The sequence below is a fragment of the Sus scrofa genome, chromosome 15 (assembly GCF_000003025.6).
Source record: "Sus scrofa isolate TJ Tabasco breed Duroc chromosome 15, Sscrofa11.1, whole genome shotgun sequence".
Taxonomy (NCBI): domain Eukaryota; kingdom Metazoa; phylum Chordata; class Mammalia; order Artiodactyla; family Suidae; genus Sus; species Sus scrofa.
Genome location: NC_010457.5, coordinates 137,900,611 through 137,921,718, shown reverse-complemented (window position 1 = coordinate 137,921,718; position 21,108 = coordinate 137,900,611). Strand labels below are relative to the sequence as shown.

The window sequence follows — 21,108 nt, the reverse complement described above, 5'->3', positions numbered from 1 at the left end:
GATCAGGCGTTGCTATGAGCTGTGGTGTAGGTCGCAGATGCAGCTCGGATCTGGCGTGGCTGTGACTGCGGGGTAGGCCGGCAGCTGTAGCTCAGATTAGACCCCTAGCCTGGGACCCTCCAAATGCCATGGGTGAGGCCCTAAAAAGCCAAAAAAAAAAAAAAAAAATCAGATTTGAAAGCAAAGGATGAACGAAATAGATCAAGGAGGAATCAGTTCATCCTCAAAATGACTGGAAGACTTTCAAACAGCTCTCTCATTAAGTGATGAGTCAAGAAGAAAAAAAACACCTATAAGGATATGGATTTGGAGAAGACCACCGATGAGCTGCAACGTGGTATCCAACAATTCGAACGCACAGATTCTTTTCAAAATAACACGAGAAGAACAGGTGTAGGCAAGGATGTGGGGGCGCTGTGAACTGCCTGTGGGGATGGAGAGGGCACAGCTGCTGGGGGAACCAGCATGGCGCCTCCTCAAATAATTGAACAGAGGCAGTTCCCATCGTGGCTCAGTGGTAACAAACCCAACTAGTATCCGTGAGGACTCGGGTTCGATCCCTGGCCTGGCTCAGTGGGTCAGGATCCTGGGCATTGATGCGAGCTGTGGTGTGGGTCTCAGATGCGGCTCGGATCCCGTGTTGCTGTGGCTGTGGTGTAGCCTGGCAGCTGCAACTCTGATGCAACCCCTGGTCTGGGAACCTCTGTATGCCGCAGGTGCAGCCCTAAAAAGACAAAAAAAAATTGAACAGAGAACTACCACAGGAGCCAGCAACTCCCATTCTGGGTATGCAGCCAAGAGAATGGAAAGCAATGTGCAAACAGGTGCCTGCACGCCCACACTGACAGCAGCACTAGACACAAGAGCCAAACATCCGTATCCAAGGACGAGATGAGTGGATGACCAGGATGTGGTCCATCCGCAGCTGGAAGATTACCCGGCCGAGGGAAGAAAGGAACTTCGGACCCAGGCTACAACACGGATGAAGCCTGAAGACGTTATGCTAAGAGAACTACGCCCGTCACAATAGCCCAGGACTGTGTGACTCCACCCACACGGAAAGTAGAAGGCACGTCTGTATCTCCCCAGCCCCCGGGGGGTGGGGGGGTGTGCCTGGAGGGTTAGTGTTTAATGGGGACAGTTTCCGTTTGGAAAGTTGAAAAAACTCCGGCAATGGATGGTGGCAATGGAGGGTGGCAACAGGTGCACAACAACGTGACACAGAAATGTACTTAAAAAGGCTGAAAATGGTCGGTTTTATGTGTATTTTACCACAGTAAGAATGGGTGGGGGAGATAAAGACGTCAAATAGTGTTTGTTAGGCCCCAAAATGAGATACATTTTGAAAAAAAAAGTTATAACGCATTTTACGAAATTACGTGCTAGGCCATAGGCAGCCTCCACACAGCTCAAAGGCTGAGATTCGGCAGGTCCCATTCTTTCACGTGATGCAATCAAGCAGAAATCAAGAACAAATGATAAGGGCGGGAGCATGTATTTGGCGACAGTTCAAAAAAGAAATTATTATGGAATGAGGAAATGTTGGCAACAGAACCAAAATAAGCTATCCACTCAATGAAAGAGCACTCCACTATTAAAATTACGGTTAAGAGAAACAATGGCAGAGGGAAATAGAGTAAATTGTTTACTGACAAGAAGAAGTCCAGATTCATGACAGCACAAGCCAGTCCCAACAGGGCACACATGGCGCGCTGCCGTGCCCCTGCTGCATATGAATAAGAACGGACAGAATTGTAAAAAAAAATGTTTAAAGATGGGAAAACAGATGCATATCAGCAAATACATCACGGTTAACTCTGGAAGGTGGGATTATGAGTTATGCTTATCTTCTTAGAAAATTAGCTGCTTTCTAACGGAACAAAGATTAAGTGGCAGAAAGTGAAAACAACGAAGGTCATTGAGACGAAAGCAGCAGCAGCTGTGTGGGTGGAGCGCAGGGACCCCACCCAGCACCCCCTTTTTGGTCCAATCCGTGCTGCTGCAGGGTCACCGGAAGGGCACTGGGTGGCCAGGGAAGGACAAGCCACTCCCCCCCCCTCCCGGGTGAGGGCTGCCACCAGCAGGACCCCGGGTGGGGGCAGCCTGGATCCATCCCGGAGGCGATGAGGTGGGTTCAGCTCCATCGGCAACGTCTTGCGGCTCTTCTCTGATCCTGGAGCCCAGGCCAGACCCGGGAGCACCTCGGTACCCCAGAGCCCGCTCAGTCGGGGGGAAGGAGGCCACATCCCAAACCCCTGCGTGTGTCTGTTTGAGAAAACAGAGCCTGAGGTCGCCGTGACCGCCAGGGGCTGCTTTGCTGGGAAGCGGGGCAGGTGTAACCATTTAGAAAGCGCTCTGCACACCTTCCCTGGCTCCGCCGCTGCCCTTTACAGGGGCCTGGGGACCTGGCAGCAGCGCAGCCTGAAGACCCTGCTGTGGACGGCGGGGCCCCCGCCAGCCCGTTACCAGTACAGAGGGATTTCCAGACCTGCCTGCGGAGGAAGCCTGTCCCTTTCCCAGGGGCCCGAGGCCCTCTGCCTCCCGCAGCGCAGAGGCCCAGAGCTTCCAGGAGGGCCCCCCAGCTCTGGCCCTAAGTCAGACCCAGACGCCTCTCGTAAGACGGCTCCTCCCCCAACCTGAGGGAGAGGAGCCACAAAAATCAACAAGGGGATGGTGCCTAAGAAGAGACGCTCGACGTATTACTCATCGGTGTGTAGCACACAATGTACAAGAAATAAAATAGGCGATACTCGTTATTACAAATTCCCCATCAGTGAATAATCAGTTCCCAGAGGACGCTTTTGTAGATTTTTGCTGAACGCTTGTACTCGTAGCCAGCCTCTGGTTGCAACTGACAAACAAGCATAGTTCTGACCTGAATGTCGGTTAATTTCTTTTCTTTTCTTTTCTTTTTTTTTTTTAAGGCCGCACCTGCAGCACGTGGAGGTTCCCAGGCTAGGGGTCGAATTGGAGCTGCAGCTGCGGGCCTCCACCACAGCCACAGCCACGCCGGATCCTTAACCCACTGAGTGGAGTCAGGGGTCGGACCCGCATCCTCACGGACACTCATCGGGTCTGTCTGTTCACCACTGAGCCGCGAAGGGAGCGCCGAAGGGCCTCCATTGTTTGGCCATTTCCAATGTACTTTATCAGCACTTTCGCTCTATCAAGTCTGCCGATTTCCGCGGCGTAGACACTCCAGCCTTAAGTGAATGTGGAGGCAGGAAGGGGTGAGCACACGCTCGCATCTCCACCACACAGACGCGCTCAGAGGCGCAGACGGGCGCAGAGTCGTCAGAGAAGCACTGAGGAGCTTTCGTCTCTGCTGCTGTTTTTCAAAGATCGGTTCAGTGTCCGAGAAAGTTTAACAACTGTAGGTCCGAGCGGCCCCAGCCCACCCCGAGCCTCTCATTCTGCGCGCAGGCCCCGGGCGACAGCGTCTGTGACCGGGGGCTTTAGAGGCCAGGAGGTGCCCCACAGGCAGGGCCCCGCCAGGCTCCTCCTGGGGGACCCCAGTCCAGCTCACCCCCCAAGACCACTTTGCCTCTTACAAACTGTGACCTTTTCATTCCGTTGCTAAGAAGTCTAAGAATTTTATTTTAAAACCACAAATGGTTGTTTTGGCAGGTGTGAAAACAGGGGAATACTGCGCTGCATGTGCGTTTTATAGGCGGCAGGAGGGGCCTCGTGGACGGATGGAGGCCAGTCCGTAGGCCCCAGACAGGGGAGCTGAGCTGGCAGCGGGGCACAGAGGCCACCACTAAGGGGACCAAGGGCTGCAGGAGCCCGTCCACGTGCTGATGCGAGGTTTTGATTTTTTTTGTCTTTTTAGGGCTGCACCCGCGGCATATGGCGGTTCTCAGGTTAGGGGTCAAGTTGGAGCCGGCCTATGGCACAGCCACAGCAATGCCAGCTCTATGGCGTGACAGCTTCAACCCACACCCCAGCTCACAGCAACGCCGGATCCTTAACCCACTGAGTGGGGTCAGGTATCAAACCTGCGTCCTCATGGATGCCACTCAGATTCACTTCCACCGAGCCATGACGGGAACTCCGAGAGGTTTTGATTTTGCAACTCTATGAATGAGCTTAACGCCTGCCTAAAAGCCAGGGTTTAAGAGTTTCTGTTTGCAAATTCTGTTCTTAAATGCTTCCCAGTGTGTGGATTGAAACGGCCCCAAAGATGCTTCCCTTCAGAGCCATAACCCCTGGAAACGGGAAACCCACCGGAAGAAAGCGGGCTCTGCTCTGCTCCCTGGGAGGGCGGATGAGGTCACCTTCGAGGTGGGTCCAGCCACCTGGGGGACGGTGTGTGAGTCCCAGTGGCCAGGGGCACTCAGGCTGCACCGTGGCCTGCGGTACCCCTGCCTTTGTGGGCCCTTTCTTCACAAAAAACATCAAAAAATGTATTTTACAACCACATTGCAATAGAGGCAGATACATTCATATTATGTATTTAAACATTTACTCTGACCTAAGAATTATTTTCTTTTGATTATAAAATACATTAAAACACTTTTGTGGGCCCCCCAAAAGTGCTGTGGGACCTGGCACTGCACCTGCTGTGCCTGGTGGGTTGGCTGGTCCTGCAGAGGCGCCCCGATGAGCAGCTGTGGCCCCCGGGCAGGAAGAGGGTCCTGGCTCAGGTGTATGATTTGAGGCGGGGGTGACCCACAGCCACCACTGTTGGTTAGAGCGCCCTCACCCTGCCGGCTCGGGCTGGGGGCAAGAGGGGCAACCCCCCAACCTTCTCGCCTACCTCCCCTGTGGGGGCGGGGAGGTGCCCCGGGTCCAGGGCTGCAGCCCAGGGGGCAGGAGCACAGAGAGGCCACATTCCAGGGACAGAGAACCCACAGAAGACTGGGGTCAACCAAAGAACAGGGGGTGTCCCCAGCCCCCAAAGCCAGGCCACAAGCATTTGGCAACAAGAAACCCTGGAATAACGTGTTTGTAACAGAGCCAATCCGTATGCCAAAAGAATAATTCATCCTGATTAGGCGGGGGTTCATCTATGAATGGAAGGATTTTTTTCGTTTTTGGCCACCCTGCGGCACACGGAGTTGCGGAGCCAGGAATCAGCTCCGAGCCGCCACTGCAACCTATGCCACAACTGTGGCAACAGGGATGCTTAATCCATGGTGCCAGGTCCCCCGCGTCCAGGCGCTACAGAGGCGCCGCTGATCCCGTCGTGCCACAGTGGGAATTGCGATGTTAGGTGGTCTGGAATACCGCGCCGCCAGGCCAAAGGAGAAAAAGAGTCTCTCTCCCTCACAGAGAAGGACAATCGCCAGAAAGGCTTCCTGGTGGAGGCTCTCTGTGAGCCGGCGTGAGAAGGCGTTTGCAATGTGCTAAAAGTACCACAAAGCAGGGGTCAACACTGCTCTTGGCAACAGCACCCGAGGGACCAGCCAGCACGTCAGCTGTAAAATGAGGACCATCAGCAGTAAGTGCCACCTGTTCAGCAGCACTCTGGGTGAAAGGCCGACTGGAAAATAATACCTACACCTCAAAGACACAAAGGGCTTCTAGAAATAGATCCACGAGCAGAATGAAGGGCAAATGATCAGAAGAGTCAGTTCACAGAAAGCAAAGGGCCCTTCAACGCACCACGAGATGCTCAAACCCCCTCAAAATAAGCGCAAATTAGCGGTCACTGAGATCCTCTCTCTCCCCTCAAAGTGGCGAAACCCCCAATGTGTGGGTAAACGATGCTGGAAAGGCTGTGGGGAAACAGACACAGCCACACATGTGCTGGCCAGAGACCGCACAGCACAGCCCGCAACCAGCACCTCGCGGCCAAGGTGCTGACACGACCGTGTGTTTACTCAGCGGCCTGCAACCTCACTTCTGGTCTCTGCCCACAGACACATCTGCACACGTAAGGAACAAGGCCAGTCCCTGCACGAGACTGGGGGCCACCCAAGGCCAGCGACAGGGAGCTGGGTCTCAGGTGCCAGGTTCAGGGGACATGGGGTCAAGCCGCAAGGTTTGCAAGGCCTCTGGGGACGGTCAGGCTGTGGGCTCCACCAGACGGGGTAAATTTTTATTTTAGGTATTTATTTTTATGGCTGCACCTATGGCACATGGATGTTCCTAGCCTAGTGGTTGAATCAGAGCTGCAGCTGCCGGCCTACACCACAGCCAGAGTCTACACCGATCTGAGTCACATCTGTGACCAACACCGCAGCTTGTGGCAATGCCAGATCCTTTACCTGCTGAGCGAGGCCATGGATTGAACGTGCATCCTCACAGAGACAACACTGGGTCCTTAACCCCCTGAGCCACAACGGGAACTCTGATAGAGTCCATTTTTAAAAGGTGCAGAAGAGCGTACTACAGCATCTACCTTCTGCGACGCTGTGTGATGGGGGGCATAGAGATAGGTATTCCTGTCTGCTTGCATTTCACTAAAGAAACATAGAGGAAAAGGCCACAAAAGCGGCCGCCTGCAGGGGCAGGGAGGGTGGGCAGGAGGGGGAGACGGCTCAGTGTGGACCTTTTGCGTCACTTGCATTATTAATCCATGTTAATATTACCTACTCCCCACTGGAACAGAACAGAAGCCCGATTTTAGAAACTACAGTTATGCCACATCCGAAAATTTAGAATGATTAAGGATACTGACACGTAATTACCAGTCAAAATACTTTTCCCTTTTTTTTGGGGGGTGGGGCGGGCGTGCCAGGGGCATGCGGAAGTTCCTGGGCCAGGGATCGAATCCACACTGCAGTAGTGACCTGAGCCGCTGCAGTGACAAGGCCAGACCCTTAACCCGCTGAGCCACAGGAGAGCTCGTCCTTAAAGAGACATTTACAGTATTGCCGGCCTTGGGGGCACGCTGGGCTCCAGGGGACACAGGACTCTGGCCCGTGCTCTCAGACCAGCCGGGCCTCCTCTCCAGGGGCACTCCTGAGATCAAGCTGTGCCCAGGTTTCCGAGTCCACCCGTGGGGCCCCGCGGTCCCCCCGCTGCTCTTCTCAAGTCAGGGCCAGCCCGGTTCCCTCTCCCCACGTCCTGGGAAAACTCTTCGGTGCCTCTGTCCTTCCTGGTCTGCCACGCCGGCCACACGCTACACAGACCCACTTCCCGCAGCTTCACCCCGACCAGGCAGGGGTCCAGCAGGCCCTGGGTCCCTCGGGACGACGCCGGTCCAGACAGGAGCCTCTGGGGGAGGTCCTCCCGGTCACGGATCCCAGACACACGTGGGCATCCCGACCCGGGGACGCAGAAACCCTGCCACGTGGCTGAGCTGTGGCTCCACCGCACGCGCCCTGACCTGGCCCTCCGACCTCACCGTCGCGGCAGGGCTGTGGCCCCGAGGGCCCCACTCGCCCTCCACAGCCACCCGCCACCACGCGTAGGTTTCAGATGGGGAGGGGGCGGGTTGTCTGTCATCCACAAGGGGACCCTGCTGCAGGTGGGGGTGGGGGGATGGGTTAATAAATAACCACGCTCTGAGAAGAGGCTCGGCTGCCACTGCCCTGAGCAGATGGGACCACAGCTCCCCTCCCGAGGGGGCCGCACCCCCAGGGGCAGGAAGGGCCGGGCAGCACCATGTTCTCCCGTGTCTAGCACAAGAGTCCCCACACACGCTGGCTGTCACCAGCCAGCAAAGTACTGGCTTGGATGAAGGTTCTGAATGGCAGGGCTGAGGGTTCTTCTGTTTGTCCCTCCTGGTGACAGCGATGCTAAGGCCTTTCCCAGGGACAGAACGGGGAGTCTGAGGCTGCAACCGGGAACAGGACTGCAGCGGGGATTGAACTGAAAACCCAGGGCTGGAACCTGGCGCAGGCTGCACGTTCTGCGAGCGGGCCGGACTCGCCAGCAGCGACGAGCGGGACCTTGTAACCCCAGGCGTGCTGTGCTGGCCGCTCTGCGAGCAGGCGCCAGGCTGCTGGGAACCTGCAGGATCTGGGACCTGGACAGCACTCGTCCCCAAAGCCTTGTTCCTTCCTCCGCGCGGCAGCTCGGCCTCCCGTGACTCATGGACTTAACTTTCTTCCAAACCCCATTTTCCTTCTTTCTTTTTTTTTGGCTGTACCCACAGCACATGAAGTTCCCAGGCCAGGGATCCAACCTGCACCACAGCAGTGACCACATCGGATCCTTAACTGCTAGGCCACCAGGGAACTCCCCTGAACCACATTTTCTACCAGAAAGACCAATTTGCTTGATTTAAGAAGCTGATAATCAATCTGAAAGTCAGCACTAAATATGGATATAAACCCTAGCTGCACAGCTTTAAAAGCCATTAAATGTCTTTTCTCTCACAGAATTTAAAAAAGTCCTTCCCGGAGCTCCTGCCATGGCTCCGCAGAAACGAATCTGACGAGCATCCGGGAGGACACAGGTGCCACCCTTGGCCTCACTCAGTGGGTTAAGGATCTGGTGCCGCTGTGAGCTGTGGTGAGGGTCACAGATGTGGCTTGAATCCTATGTTGCTGTGGCTGTGGTGTAGGCCCGCAGCTGTAGCTCCAATTTGACCCCTAGCCTGGGGAACCTCCATGTGCCACAGGTGCGGCCCTAAAAAGACATATAAATAATAAAAAATTTAAAAGTCCTTCTAACCTCCCTTGATGAAATCAGATAACCAGCAGCAGAAGATTCTTCTGGGGGCCTCCTTCTGCCCCCCTGTTTAAACTGTACTGACTAAAACACTTTTTAGAAAAGCACAAAGCCCTTTTATGAGCAAATGCATCACAGGCCCCACCGTGGCAGAGCGCGTCCAGGCGCACGCCTGCTCCTCTGCATCAGATCCACCTGGCCGCTCAGAGTCGGGGTGGGGGAGGGGGGCTCCCGAGAGGCAGGAGGAATGGGGGTGGGGGGGCCTGGCTCCGCCTCCGCCTCCTTGGGGTGGGTGGGGGACCCCAGTGCTGGGGTGGGGGAGGCCCGGTCTGTGCAGAAACCCCTCCTCCACGCTGCGCTCTGTGCGCCCTCGTCCTGAACCCGACGCCTGTGGGAGCTCCAGCAAACCGGTCGTCCTGAGCCTGCGACCGTGACACAAGCTGCCCACTCCTCTCGCCCCTGAGCCATGACGCTGAGCGGGTCAACAGAAGGTACACGTCGTCAGCAGGGAGAGAGGCCCGGGAACCCTTCGGGGCGCTTGTCACTCGACAGATTCCCGACAACCCCCCGCCACCCTGCACTTAGCGTCACGAAAGAACAGCGTCCCGCCTTGTAGGTTCCAGCCACTCCTCTTTTTAAGTTGCTTACTGGAAAGAAAAGTCTGTACGAATACTAAAGCAGAAAGCTTGAATTTTAGTTTTAAACTACTTTTTTCAAAAGTTGACACATTTCCTTTAAATATAAATTAGTATCAGCTCACCCTTTAAGTCAAAATTTCTGATGTATGAATCCAGTACTTTCTGAAAACTTACAGACCAGAGGAAAACATGTGATAATCCCATTGGTGTATTTTATCAAAACAATAAATAACATCGGAATTTAATTCATTTTTGAAAAGATACAGTAATACCTTCATGCAGAATCTTTCTAAAACTTCATGAGCGATCTTAAAGTTTCTGATAAATGCTTATCTGCCCTAAGGAACTTCCATTTATACAGAAAAGTGCTGTCACAATATGAATGAAAAGATACAGTTCCCTGAACTTGCTTCAGTGAAAAACAAACCGCACACACTTTAACATTTAAACAATCCAAACGCTTATAAATGCTTTTTCCAGGTGTGAACCGAACTTGCAACCCATGCACTTATAGAAAAATAGGTGATTATTTGTAATGATTTATGTATAAAAGAAAAATAAATTTTATGATACAATTTGATCAACTACTTCATACAAAATTTTACTCGCATACAAGGTCTGCACTCTTTTGCCACAAAAACTCTACTCTTCTGTACAGACTGAGAAAAGGCAGACAGCTTCACCTGGGGCAAGACAGGGCCCACGTGGGGTTGCGGCCGCGTCGCAGGGACCGAGGACGGACACGCGAGGGAAGGCCGGGAGCGGACGCGCCTCCCCTCCCCCAACGACAGGTGTCGGGCCATCTGATCCAACAGAATCCCAGGCGCCGTGCAGAGCGGGGAAAGGACCGGTGTTTCAAGATGCCAGATCTTAATAAGCTGATCTTGAACTCAGCTCAGAAAATCACACGACCTCCCTGTAACAGGTCCAGCTTGGAAATTACCCTAAGAAAACCTTACCTGTGCCCTTTGTGCTGACCTTTTAAAGAAACAAAGCTTCCTCAGGCAATTCCTTGGCTTGCGCGGTACACGCGGTATCTAGAGGCAAAGGGTCAGGTCCCAGACCTGAGGACCCCTGTCTCCAGGCAGGGGAGTCTTCACCCGCAAACCTCAGGCCTTAGCATTTACAACAGCACATGTGGTGAAAACTACACGTAAACGATGCTTTAAAAAAAAACCTTCTGCTTTTAAAAACAATTTAAAAAATGGTAACATCAACACCTTCAGTAAACCCGCCCCCGCTACAATCTTCCTTTTGCAGTTTCCCCCAAGCTCCCGGCCTCTCGGGGCACAGGTGTGCGCCTGTGGGAAGGAACAGGTGGCGAGCAGCCCCCCATCTGCAGGGCCGAGGACTCCCTCCAGCTATGCTGGGAGGTGCGTGGGGGAGGCCAGGGTAAATGCTGGGGAGAGTGAGGCTACGGCCTGTGACGAGCTCCCGTGCAGACGACAGCCGTGAAAGCCACTCCGAGGGCTCCCTGCCAAGTGTGTGAACTGCCAGGGCTGGAAATACAAGCCAGAGCGAGCAGAGACCCAGAGGAAAATTACACGAAGCAGCGCATGCAGCTCCCAAGAGGCTGAAAACAGAAGGCCACAGGCACCTTCTAAGGACGTGAGCGGAACCGAAGCCTTTCCAAGTGGAAATGAGCTGAAAATGCAACGGGTTCCTCTTCGGGCCTCCCTGGCAAGTGCTCGTCAGGAGGTGCAGCCTCCTTCGCTCAGCAGAGGAGCCCTCCCTGGGCTGAGTCCAAGGTCAAGGTCTCCTACGCCCTGGGCTTCCCGCCAGAGGACCCGGCACAGAACCGAACAGAGCAGCCTGCCGCAGAAATACCAGGACAGGCCCGTAAAGACACTTCTCGCACGGGCGCTTTGCAGAGCTCTTTATAACTGGCAAGCACGCTAGCCAGAGGAAGGTGGGCAGGCACGGTCTTCTCAGACACGGAATAAGCTGGGCTGCAGGCGCGGAAAGTCAGCGGGCTAACAGCGAACCCCGCTCCCTGCCTCCAACCCGAAACCTCAGGGGAAACGCCGTCCTATCTTCTCCGCTTTACTCGCACACCGAGGACAGCGACGTTCAGTCCTCGGCGTCGTGTGCCTTCACCGTCGGGAACTCAAGTTGATGCTGTGCACCATTTTCCGGATTTTCTCTTCGTTCCTCAGGATGCTGGCCTTCACGGCGCGGATCTTGTCCTGCTGGTCTCTGACCAGCTGCTCCAGCTCGGCCAGCTCCGCCTTCAAGGGCTCCACGGCGCAGTCCGTGATGCTGGGGAAGACAAAGCCAGGGGCTCGTGAGCGTCTTGCTCGCTTTGGGTTTTTGCTCCCTGACCAAAACAGTGAAAGACAGCGACAACACGGCACCCCAAGAAAAAGGGTAAAAACCAAACCCTTCTTGGAGAACGACATAAAGGGAGGAGAACTGCACGCCTGGGAGGAATCTTTTTCTTACGTGCATGCACACACCACAACCAAAAGCAAAGTCGAACATGGACTTTACACAAAGGAGGCTTATGTTTCTTAAAGGAATGGGCTCGAATTCCTGAAGGCGCATATGCTGCAGAGGCCTGAGGACGGCAGGGAGCTGAGCCCGGGGCCCGCAACACCCCGAGCCGACAGCCCACGGGCCCTCACCTCCCGGAGAGGCGCTCCAGCTTCAAGGGCTTCCTGCGGCGGCCCCTCTGCCTCGCTTGTTCAAGACAAGTCAGGAGGCCTTTGAGTTCCTGGATTAAATGCTAGGAAACGTCTAGAATGTACCCGAGAAAGCTGAAGTCAAAAATAACCTCTCCCGTTAGGTTTTCATATGTATTCTTCTTTTTCTTTTTACAGCCGCACCTGCAGCATATGGAGGTTCCTGGGCCAGGAGTCAAATCGGAGCTGCAGCTGCTGGCCGGCACCACAGCCGCATTCGTGACCTAGACCACAGCTCACGGTAACACTGGATCCCTAACCCAATGAACGAGGCCAGGCTCTAACCCACATCCTCACGGAGGCTGTGTCAGGTTCTTATCCCACTCAGCCACAATGGGAACTCCTATTTCCATTAAAAAAAAATTTTTTTTTATGGTCACACCCAATGGCCTATGGAAATTCCCGAGCTGGGGAATGAATCTGAGCCACACGTGTGGCAATACCAGATCCTTTAACCCACTTCGCCAGGCCATGGATCAAACCCCCACCTCGCAGCAACCTGAGCCTCCAGCTGCTACAGCTGAGTTCTTAACCCGCTGGGCCACAGCGGGAAAACCCACCTGAGGTTTTTAAAGCACATAAATACAAAATAAAATATAACCAAAAACAGTGACAGTTTTCAACCATCCTACATAAAGCAAAATCAGGTTCTGTAAGGAAGCAAATGTCTGGGGAGATACTTTCTAATACCTTAAATCAAAATGTAAGAAGTGCCAACAGGAGTTCCCACTGGGGCTCAGCGGTAATGAACCCAACTAGTATCCATGAGGATTCAAGTTTGATCGCCGGCCTTGCTCGGTGGGTGAAGGATCCAGAGTGGCTGCAAGCTGTCATGTAGGTCGCAGGCACAGCTTGAATTCCGTGCTGCCGTGCTGTGGCGTCGGCTGGCAGCTTCAGCTCCGATTCGACCCCTAGCCTGGGAACTTCCATACGCTGTGGGTGTGGCCCTAAAAAAAAAGGCCCCCCCACCTGCGCCAAGGGCTGACGCGTTATCTCGTCAGAACAGGCACCAAAAAGTTCTCAGGGACCGCCTACTTCTGTCATGCCGCTAAATTTAAGGGACTTTTAAGAATAAGCAGACTAGTAACAGATAGCAGAGCTTCACTATAATTGAACTTTTAGTTACACGGGCTTACAGACAGATCCCCGAGCCAATTCAAGCGTTTTCTCAAAAAGAGAGTTAGCAGTTGACAGAGCTGCCTGCGGCCAGGTCCACTGATCACGCCACAGAGTGCCAGACGCCCCTAAGCTCCACCTCTTCCGGTGGCTAGTCCACTTCTCTTGCAGGAGCAACTTCCACATGGGCTCACGGGCGTTTCTTTCGGAGGAAAACACATTCAAATCACAAACAGCCACAAAACGGGGCATTTCGATGAGACACATGAAAAAATACGGCATCCAAACTGCAAAGCCTCCTGTCTTTAACGTCTGAACGCATCCTGCCGGTGAGCCAAGGCGGCAGGTCCTTCCTGACTGCTGCACAGAAAGGCGGGCTCTGAGACCAACGAGAGGGGGCGAGGGCGAGGCGGTGGTCTCCGGGGGGGTCGCCCTCCCCGCCCGCCCCCCGCACCTCTGCTCCTTGTGCAGGGCCTCGGCGTGCTGCCGGTTCTCGCTGTGCCACAGCTGCAGCTCGCTCTGCATGGCATCCACGTCCTCCTGGATGTAGTCCATGATGTTGCCCAGGGGCAGCGCACTGCGGCACAGGGTCTGGATGGACACGCGCAGCTTCTCTATCTCCTTGGACGCGAGGTCCTTCTCCTTCTTCCAGGCCGACTCAAAGACGAGCACCCTTTCCTACAGCGGCGGGAGGGGAAGCAAGAGAAACTCAGCTTGGGCAGCCCGGGGCTCGCCGAGGGCCAACAGGCCCGCGTGGGGACAGTGCTGGCTCAGACCCCGGGCTGCGGGACCGTGAGGTCGGCCAGCAGCATGTCTGGGGTGCCAAGCCCTGCACGCGCCCCTCGGCAGCGTCCGGTGAGGGCCGGTTCCAAGGGGCACCTTTCTGCCCAGTAAGAGTTTTGGTTCCCAACTGACCAGAAACTGACTGCGGTCACTGCTACAAAAGCTCAGGACCCCAAAGAGTCTGGACAGGGGAACTGGCCCTGCCTCCCCTCCTTGACCACACCTCCTCGGCGCCTCTGAAACCCAGCTGGCCAGGCTGAAGCGGGAGAGCAGGCCAAAGGACAGGGGGGCTGGCCAGGGCAGCGCGCGTGCAGAGCGGCCAGCAGCACCGCGGGGGCTGGTGGGGCGGGCAGGGCTGGCAGGTGCAGAGGCCGTGGGGCCTGGGCCCTGTGGGCAGCGCTGGTTCAGGGCTGGGGAGGGCGGGGGAGGCCTCGTACAGCAGCAGGTGACAGAGGTGAGGTTGGTGGTGGCTGGGGGACTTCATTCGGTTTGGCCAAGAGTCCTGGACTCCTCCTCAAGGAATATTTAGAATTCTCTGCATGAGAGTTTTTACCTCGGGCCACGTCTCTGAATTTCAAAAACTGATGTAAGACTCCGCAAGCAGTCCGGCCTGGGAAACCTTTCCTGGGAAAACGCACACGGCTCAGGCCCTGCCGGGGCTCCCACTCCACACAGGCGGACGAGATGGCCCCGTCCTGCCCACTATGGTGTGAGGCAGAGGCCCTAAGTTACAACGAATCAACTTCTTGCTGTATTTTTAGACTTGTTTTACTAAGTTACATGACCACTCACGTCATTTCTAGCTCTGGTCTCAGACCATAGGCCCCAGGAGGGCAGGAACCCTGCATCTGGTCCGTATAGGGCCTCCTTATATCTGCCCACCGAAGAGATGGAGAGAATATGTAATTTACAGGTGAAGATCCGAGCTCCAGCAACTCCTGGGCTTCGGAAAACACACCCTTAACACAACGCCTGGCACGCAGAGAGTGTTAAGTGAACGGGACTAGAAGTAAAAGACAAAACTCACAGAATGAGCGAGTCCTGCAAGGTTGCGGGACACAAGAAAAACACACAAAAACCAATTGTGTTTCCATTCACTGGCAATGAACACACGGGTTCCCCAAATTAAAAATACAGTGCCACTCGTAATTGCTTGAAAAAAGAGGAACAGGTGGAAACTAACCAAAAATGTATAGAATCTGCATACACTGAAAACTGCATGATACAGATGCGATAAATCAAAGGAGAGCGAAGAGAGAGAGCCACGCGGCCCTCCTGCCTCGTAAGAGTCAAAGCAGCAAAGACGTCCATTCTCCCCAAATTGACCCACACAAGTCCTAACAAAAGCCCAAACTGTGTGCAGACACGGACAAGGTTTTCCTAAAATTTACACAGAAACCGAGGAACTGGCGCAGCTCAGACATCCTGAAAGAGAAGAAACAAGAGGGTGGACCCGGGCTGCCCAATTTCAGGACTTGCGACGTGGCCACAGCGAGCAGCAGCGTGGCCATCCAGGTCAACGGCTCCGAACAGAGGACCCAGAGACAGAGCCTCACGAGTGCGCCCAACCGACTGTTTGGTCTGGTACTGGAAAGACAGACCGCCTCTGGTCAACAGGTTCCCTGCCTCTGTGGACCAACGTTTCATCCCTAAAAGGGTCAGGAGATTCTTCCACGCAGGCCTGACTGCAATCCCCCCCCCCTTTTTTTTTGGCAGTGCCCACGGCCGCACGGCACGCAGAAGTTCCTGGGCCAGGGACGGAACCCCTGACACGGCAGTGACAACGCTGGATCTGGATCGGGGCGCCACTCGGCAGTGAACAGGAAGGACCCCCCGATTCTCACACCGCCTGGGTGGACCCCCGGGGAGGGATGGTGAGTGAAAGAAGCCAGTCTCAACACGTACCCGCTGCCAGACTCCACTGACCTAACACTCTTCAAGTGACACAGACAGAAGGCGGAGAACAGGCCAGTGGTTGCCCGGGGTTCGGGACGGGTTGGGGCGGCGGGTGGGGGTGCGGTGCCCATAAGAAGGCAACAGGGTTGTGACGCTGTGATGACGGAGGGGTTCCCTGTCTCGCTCTATCAGGCCAGCATCCAGCTGCAATCCTGCACCCAGCAAGATGCCAGATGCCATCGGGGAGAGAACTGAGTCGGGGTCTCTAGGATCTACTGCTTCTTATAACTGCACGTGAATCTACAGTTATCTCCAAATAAGTTAATTGAGGAAGAGGGAGTGGCCATAAAAAAATGCCCTTAAATTAAAATGCTAAATGACTAGGATGAATCCACACGACGATAAACTGCTTTCCCGGGGGGAAATGTATTGTCTTTAAAACTGACTACCGACTCAGCGGAGAAATTTTAAATTCTACTTAAACCCATGTGCAACGATGATTAAGTCATTCTCATGCGTCTGGCACTGCGTTGACTCTAACACGAACGTGTTCAGGGCACGGAGCTCAGGACGGAGACCTACAGGTATACACGTCTTCTAAGACAGGCGTGTTACGGCGTGAAGACACTGGAAGGTTACCTGTCACGGTCCGGCTTTCGGTGTCACAGCACCAAGCAGAACCTGGACCACTCATCTTAAAGTTTCTAATTTTACTTTTCAGAGACTAAGAATTTAAAACAAGTGTCCCTGGGCTGGGGTGACCATCGCGGGGGAGGCTTTCACTGTTGCTGCAAACACGCTGCTGCAAGACACCAGCAGTCTGGCATTTTTCAACCGGGCACTGCAAGTGGCGGTGGGCTGGGCAAGCCCAGCGCTGACGGCGCCTGCAAAAGCACACCCCACCCAGGACAGCCTCTGATTTACATGGAGCCCGTGCTGCTGCACCAGCAACTTTCCCGGAAAATGCAGCCAATACACACCCTTGCTCTATAGACTTTAAACACGCACGGTAAAGCCTGAGAATCCGCCACCACACCCACCACGCAGGGAAAATAACGCAACTGTATCATTACACAAAACAGGACCCACAACGACCCAGGACACAGGGCGGGGGGGGGGAACGCGTGGCAAAGTGGCGCGTGGTCAGGACACGCGCCCTGCAGGCCGGCCCCGCCACCTCCTACCCCGCCGGCCCGGGACGAGGCCCGACCTCGCGGAACCTCGCTTTCCTCCTGGTCAAACGGAAATAGTCCCATCGCCCCTGCAGGTCAGATGACACGGGACAATGTAGAAGAGGCAGCTGGGTGCCCCACACCGAGCAAAGCCCCCCTCGGCAGTGACCGTGACCGCACATTCATCCCGCACAGGGCCCAGGGCGCAGGCCCCCGCGTCAGCTCCCGGGTGACAAGGACTCCCAGTCAGGCTGGAAGACACGCTGCTGTGTGGTTGGCACCGACGACCAGGCTGTAGGTCCAGCCTCCGGCAGACGAGCTCTCCCCAAAACTCACTCGCCTCCTCCCTGACACGGCCCCTTCCCCGTCTCCACCTGCTTCACATAAATAACCCCAAGCGTGACATCTGACCTTACGACTCAGCACCCAAAGGCTGACTCCGAGCCCCGAGATCTGCTCGGAGCCCCGCTGGGCGGCCCACTGCTCCTGTGTGGCACCCCAGCCCCGGGATCGGGTTCCACAGGTGACACAGAGCGTGGCGGCCGTCTGCGTCGTGGGGACACACAGGTGCCCTCCTGTGCCCCCCGCCCCCTCCCCGCAGCGGGCTTTGGCACTTGGCCCCTTCACACATGCACTTCGATCTTCCAGCTGAACAGTTCCTTACTTTGGGGACCTACTATTATTTGCATTCACCACACACACACTTGTTCCCAGAAACGTTTACAGTGATTCTTAAATTCACAAGTATTTATTGTTCATAGTGATTCTTAAATTCACAAGTATTTATTGTAAGCCACACACCTAAGAACCACTGACCAGAGAGCTGTGTTTCATTACATTGCGATGCAATGCTTCAGAATAAAGTACTAGGGTTCAAATGAGGCTGAAAAGCCTGACCCCAGCTACTGCAGAGGTCTCTCAGAAGCAGGAGTCGGGGTCTGACCCTGGCCCCCCCACGCTGGGCTGAAGGTCACAGACACCCCTGCGCAGGCCTCTCCCCTGCAGTAAGCAAACCCAGTAAAAGAAGACTGATGGCGGGGGAGGCTCATAAATCCACGCATGTAGCTGCCTGAAGCAACACACTCTCCCGTGACCTCGGGAAGTCACCTATAGACGGCCTGTCAAAGCGCGCGTTCCTCAGAAGCCGAGGACGACGCCTACCCGCGGGCGACCGAGCAGAGCTGAGGCTAGCGGGGCAGCTGCTCGGCCAGACCCTCCGAGGGTCCTGCTCATCCAGAAAAACCCCGTCATCAAGCGTCTCTGGAAACCACACTCTGGCCTCCCCTGCGGCTCAGACTGCGTGTCCCGAGCGCACAGGGAACAACAGCCTGTGGCCAAACACTGCAGCCGTTCACACCCCCGGAAAAGCACCGGAGACGTGGGCGTCCAGCTTCGCCACATGACAAAGCGACGCCTGCAGTCCTCGCCTGGGTCCGGACCGCCAACCCCGCCAGGGTCCCCGAAGCCCGGGCCCGTCAGGCCACCGTCGTGGAGACGGCGTCTGGGCGTGTGGGACCCGCTCTGCTGCGCGCCGACCCGTGCGCCTGTTGTGCACACCCGCGTGGGTCGGCCTCCTCTGCCGGGTTTAAGAGCCAGTCGCGGAGTGAGGCCGGGGGTAACCAGCGTCCTGCTCTTTGCACCGCGGTGGTTGCTTCCTTACACGAACGTCCCACGAGTTACCCTCGCTCTCCAGCGATGGAAACGGGCTATTCCTGGCAGGGGGTCACTGCGAACCACGCGACCCTGAATAATTCCATCTTCTACCTCTGTCCCCGGACACACGGGCACAGGACCCTCCAGGGGCTGCCACGGAAATGCCGCTGCTGGGTCAATGGGCACACGTGTCTTCAACGGGGTGACGTGACATGGCGGTTTTCTAAAGTGGTCACGCTGGCTGACACCAACGCTCTTTCACACGCCAGCACTTGATTTCTGCGCACGAACAGGAACACAGACTCCCACGGCACTTCCGCAACCCGACGGCTGCAGTCATGACCCCGAACCCCGGCAGCGGCAAGAAACCGCTGCTCCCAGTCAGGGATGCGCTGCGGAAACCCTTCCGATGGTAAAACCTGCTCACTGCAGCAACAGGAAGCTTCGGAAGATACCTTTGAGAAGTTAAACAGTGTGAGGGTAACTGCCTGGGTGGGGGCCGAGCACCCCCACCTCTGCGACTTACTCGCTGCATAGCCTTGGACAAATGCTCTTGCACCTCAGCTTCCTAACCTAAGAGACGGGACGACACCTGGCGTCTCAATTCCTGTGACGTAATGAAACGACTGAATCTTTCCTGGACATGGCAGCACACGTGAAGAAGAAATACTGACTATTAAAGAAAACAGACAGAGTTCCCGTTGTGGCGCAGTGGAAATGAATCTGACTAGGGACCAGGAGGTTGCGGGTTCTATCCCTGGCCTCGCTCAGTGGGTTAAGGATCCGGCGTTGCCGTGAGCTGTGGTGTAGGTTGCAGACGTGGCCAGATCTGGCGTTGCTGTGGCTGTGGTGGAGGCCGGTGGCTGCAGCCGTGGGAACTTCCGTATGCTGTGTGCGCAGCCATAAAAAGCCCAAATAAATAAACAGACCTTCATGGACAGCAAAGCTATCAACACCCTTTCATCGTTTTCATTACACCGACATCCCTCTAATCTCTCTACAATTTTGTATGTGTTATTCACATCTTTCAGGAGCTCAGAGATTAGAAGGTGTGTGCAGACACAGCTTACCGACGGCTGCTAGGATGATCTGGCCTTGCGGTGAGGGACGGAGCTCGGAGCGGCTGGGCTCAGCAAAGTCGGGGCCGACAAGAACCAGCCCTGCTTCTGACCCAGAAACCTGGCTGCAAGGGGACGGATGGAAAAAGAAGGGCACCTGCCGGCAACAGGCCCCGCCCCCTCGCGTCAGCAAGACGCAGCAGCAGCCGTGCTCGGCGCACACGGGCCGCGAGCAGGCGACAGCGGGTGTTTGCCACGGGTCAGGATGATGCCTTGAGATCTGCCTCAACCCCACAGCTCCCCACCCACTTGAGCCGGGCCCCAGGGGACACTGCCACCACCCCGGGGGCCCAGGGAGCAGACAGGCTCCCTCCTCCCCGAGCATTAGGACCCCAGGTCTTCTGAGGGTTTCGTGTGTGTGCGCGCAGCCCTGTGGGCAGGAACCAGAACTGCACGCTAAGCGGCTTCCGCCTCCTTCCTCCAGGGATCAGGGACCACCTGCGGCAGAAGCGCAAAGGCACCGCTCATGCCTGGCGGCACATGCGAATCACTGGGGAATTTTATAAACACACTCGTGTGGGGATCCTGCCCAAAGGGGGCCGTGGGTCAGTGGCAGGCCCAGGACCCAACATTTAACAAAAGCTCTCTGGCAGTTCCCGTCATGGCGCAGAGGTTAACGAATCCGACTAGGAACCATGAGGTTGCGGGTTCGATCCCTGGCCTTGCTCAGTGGGTTAAGGATCCCACATTGCTGTGGCTCTGGTGTAGGCCGGCAGCTGTAGCTCTGATTTGGCCCCTAGCCTGGGAACTTCCATACGCCACGGGAGTGGCCCAAGAAATGGGAAAAAGACAAAAAACAAAACAAAACAAAACAAAACAAAAAAACCCAAAAAACAACAAAAAAAAAACCCAACCTCTGGACAGCTCTAACGTACAGACTGCTCTGAGCAGATACACCTGAAGGTTTCAAAGGCCACAAGGCTCTCCATTCACTTGCTTTCCATTTTGTAATCGCCTCCCATGTTATAGGCAGTAGCAGCAAATGAATCTGAGTGCCTTTCCACTCTCAGCTCTGGAAAGGACCATTAAGATTATTAGATTATTTTGCTTTCCTTTCCGTTCCATTAACTACTTGAATTTGCTCTTCTAAATGCCTTGCTAAAATATTTATCATGTTCTATGGAGCCTATTGCTTCAATCTTGTAATTCTGGTTCCAGTTTTATTTTTACATATTTAGCCTTCTAAAGTTTTATCTAAAAATACCAGATAAAATGATCACACCCCAATTAACCATTAATCCCCAAAGGCAGTTACTAGGCAATTTGCCCTGTTGCACGAAGACCCTCCGGCCTGGAGCCAAATAAGAGCTGGGGCCCAAGCCTGGGGCCTGAGACCTCGCAAAGCCCTCAGACGCCCAGACCTCAGCATCCTCAACAGGCAGTCGTCCTGCGGTATCCAGGGACTGGGACCCCCACGGATGCCAAAATCTGCAGATGCTTGGGTCCCTCATGTAAAACCACCTGCTTCCTTGAAATCACCTCTGGA

The 21,108-nt window shown here is 55.1% G+C and overlaps 1 protein-coding gene across 1 annotated transcript in view; it reads right to left on the bottom strand.

Annotated features, from left to right (window-relative positions):
* Window positions 9,394-21,108, bottom strand: part of TRAF3IP1 (TRAF3 interacting protein 1) — a 48,714-nt gene continuing 36,999 nt past the window's right edge. The window contains exons 15-16 of the mRNA XM_021074958.1: window positions 13,455-13,678; window positions 9,394-11,462 (exon numbers count right to left, since the gene is read on the bottom strand). Of these exons, the coding sequence (XP_020930617.1) occupies window positions 11,297-11,462; window positions 13,455-13,678 (390 nt within the window). The 3' untranslated portion in view covers window positions 9,394-11,296. The remainder of the gene's footprint in view (window positions 11,463-13,454; window positions 13,679-21,108) is intronic.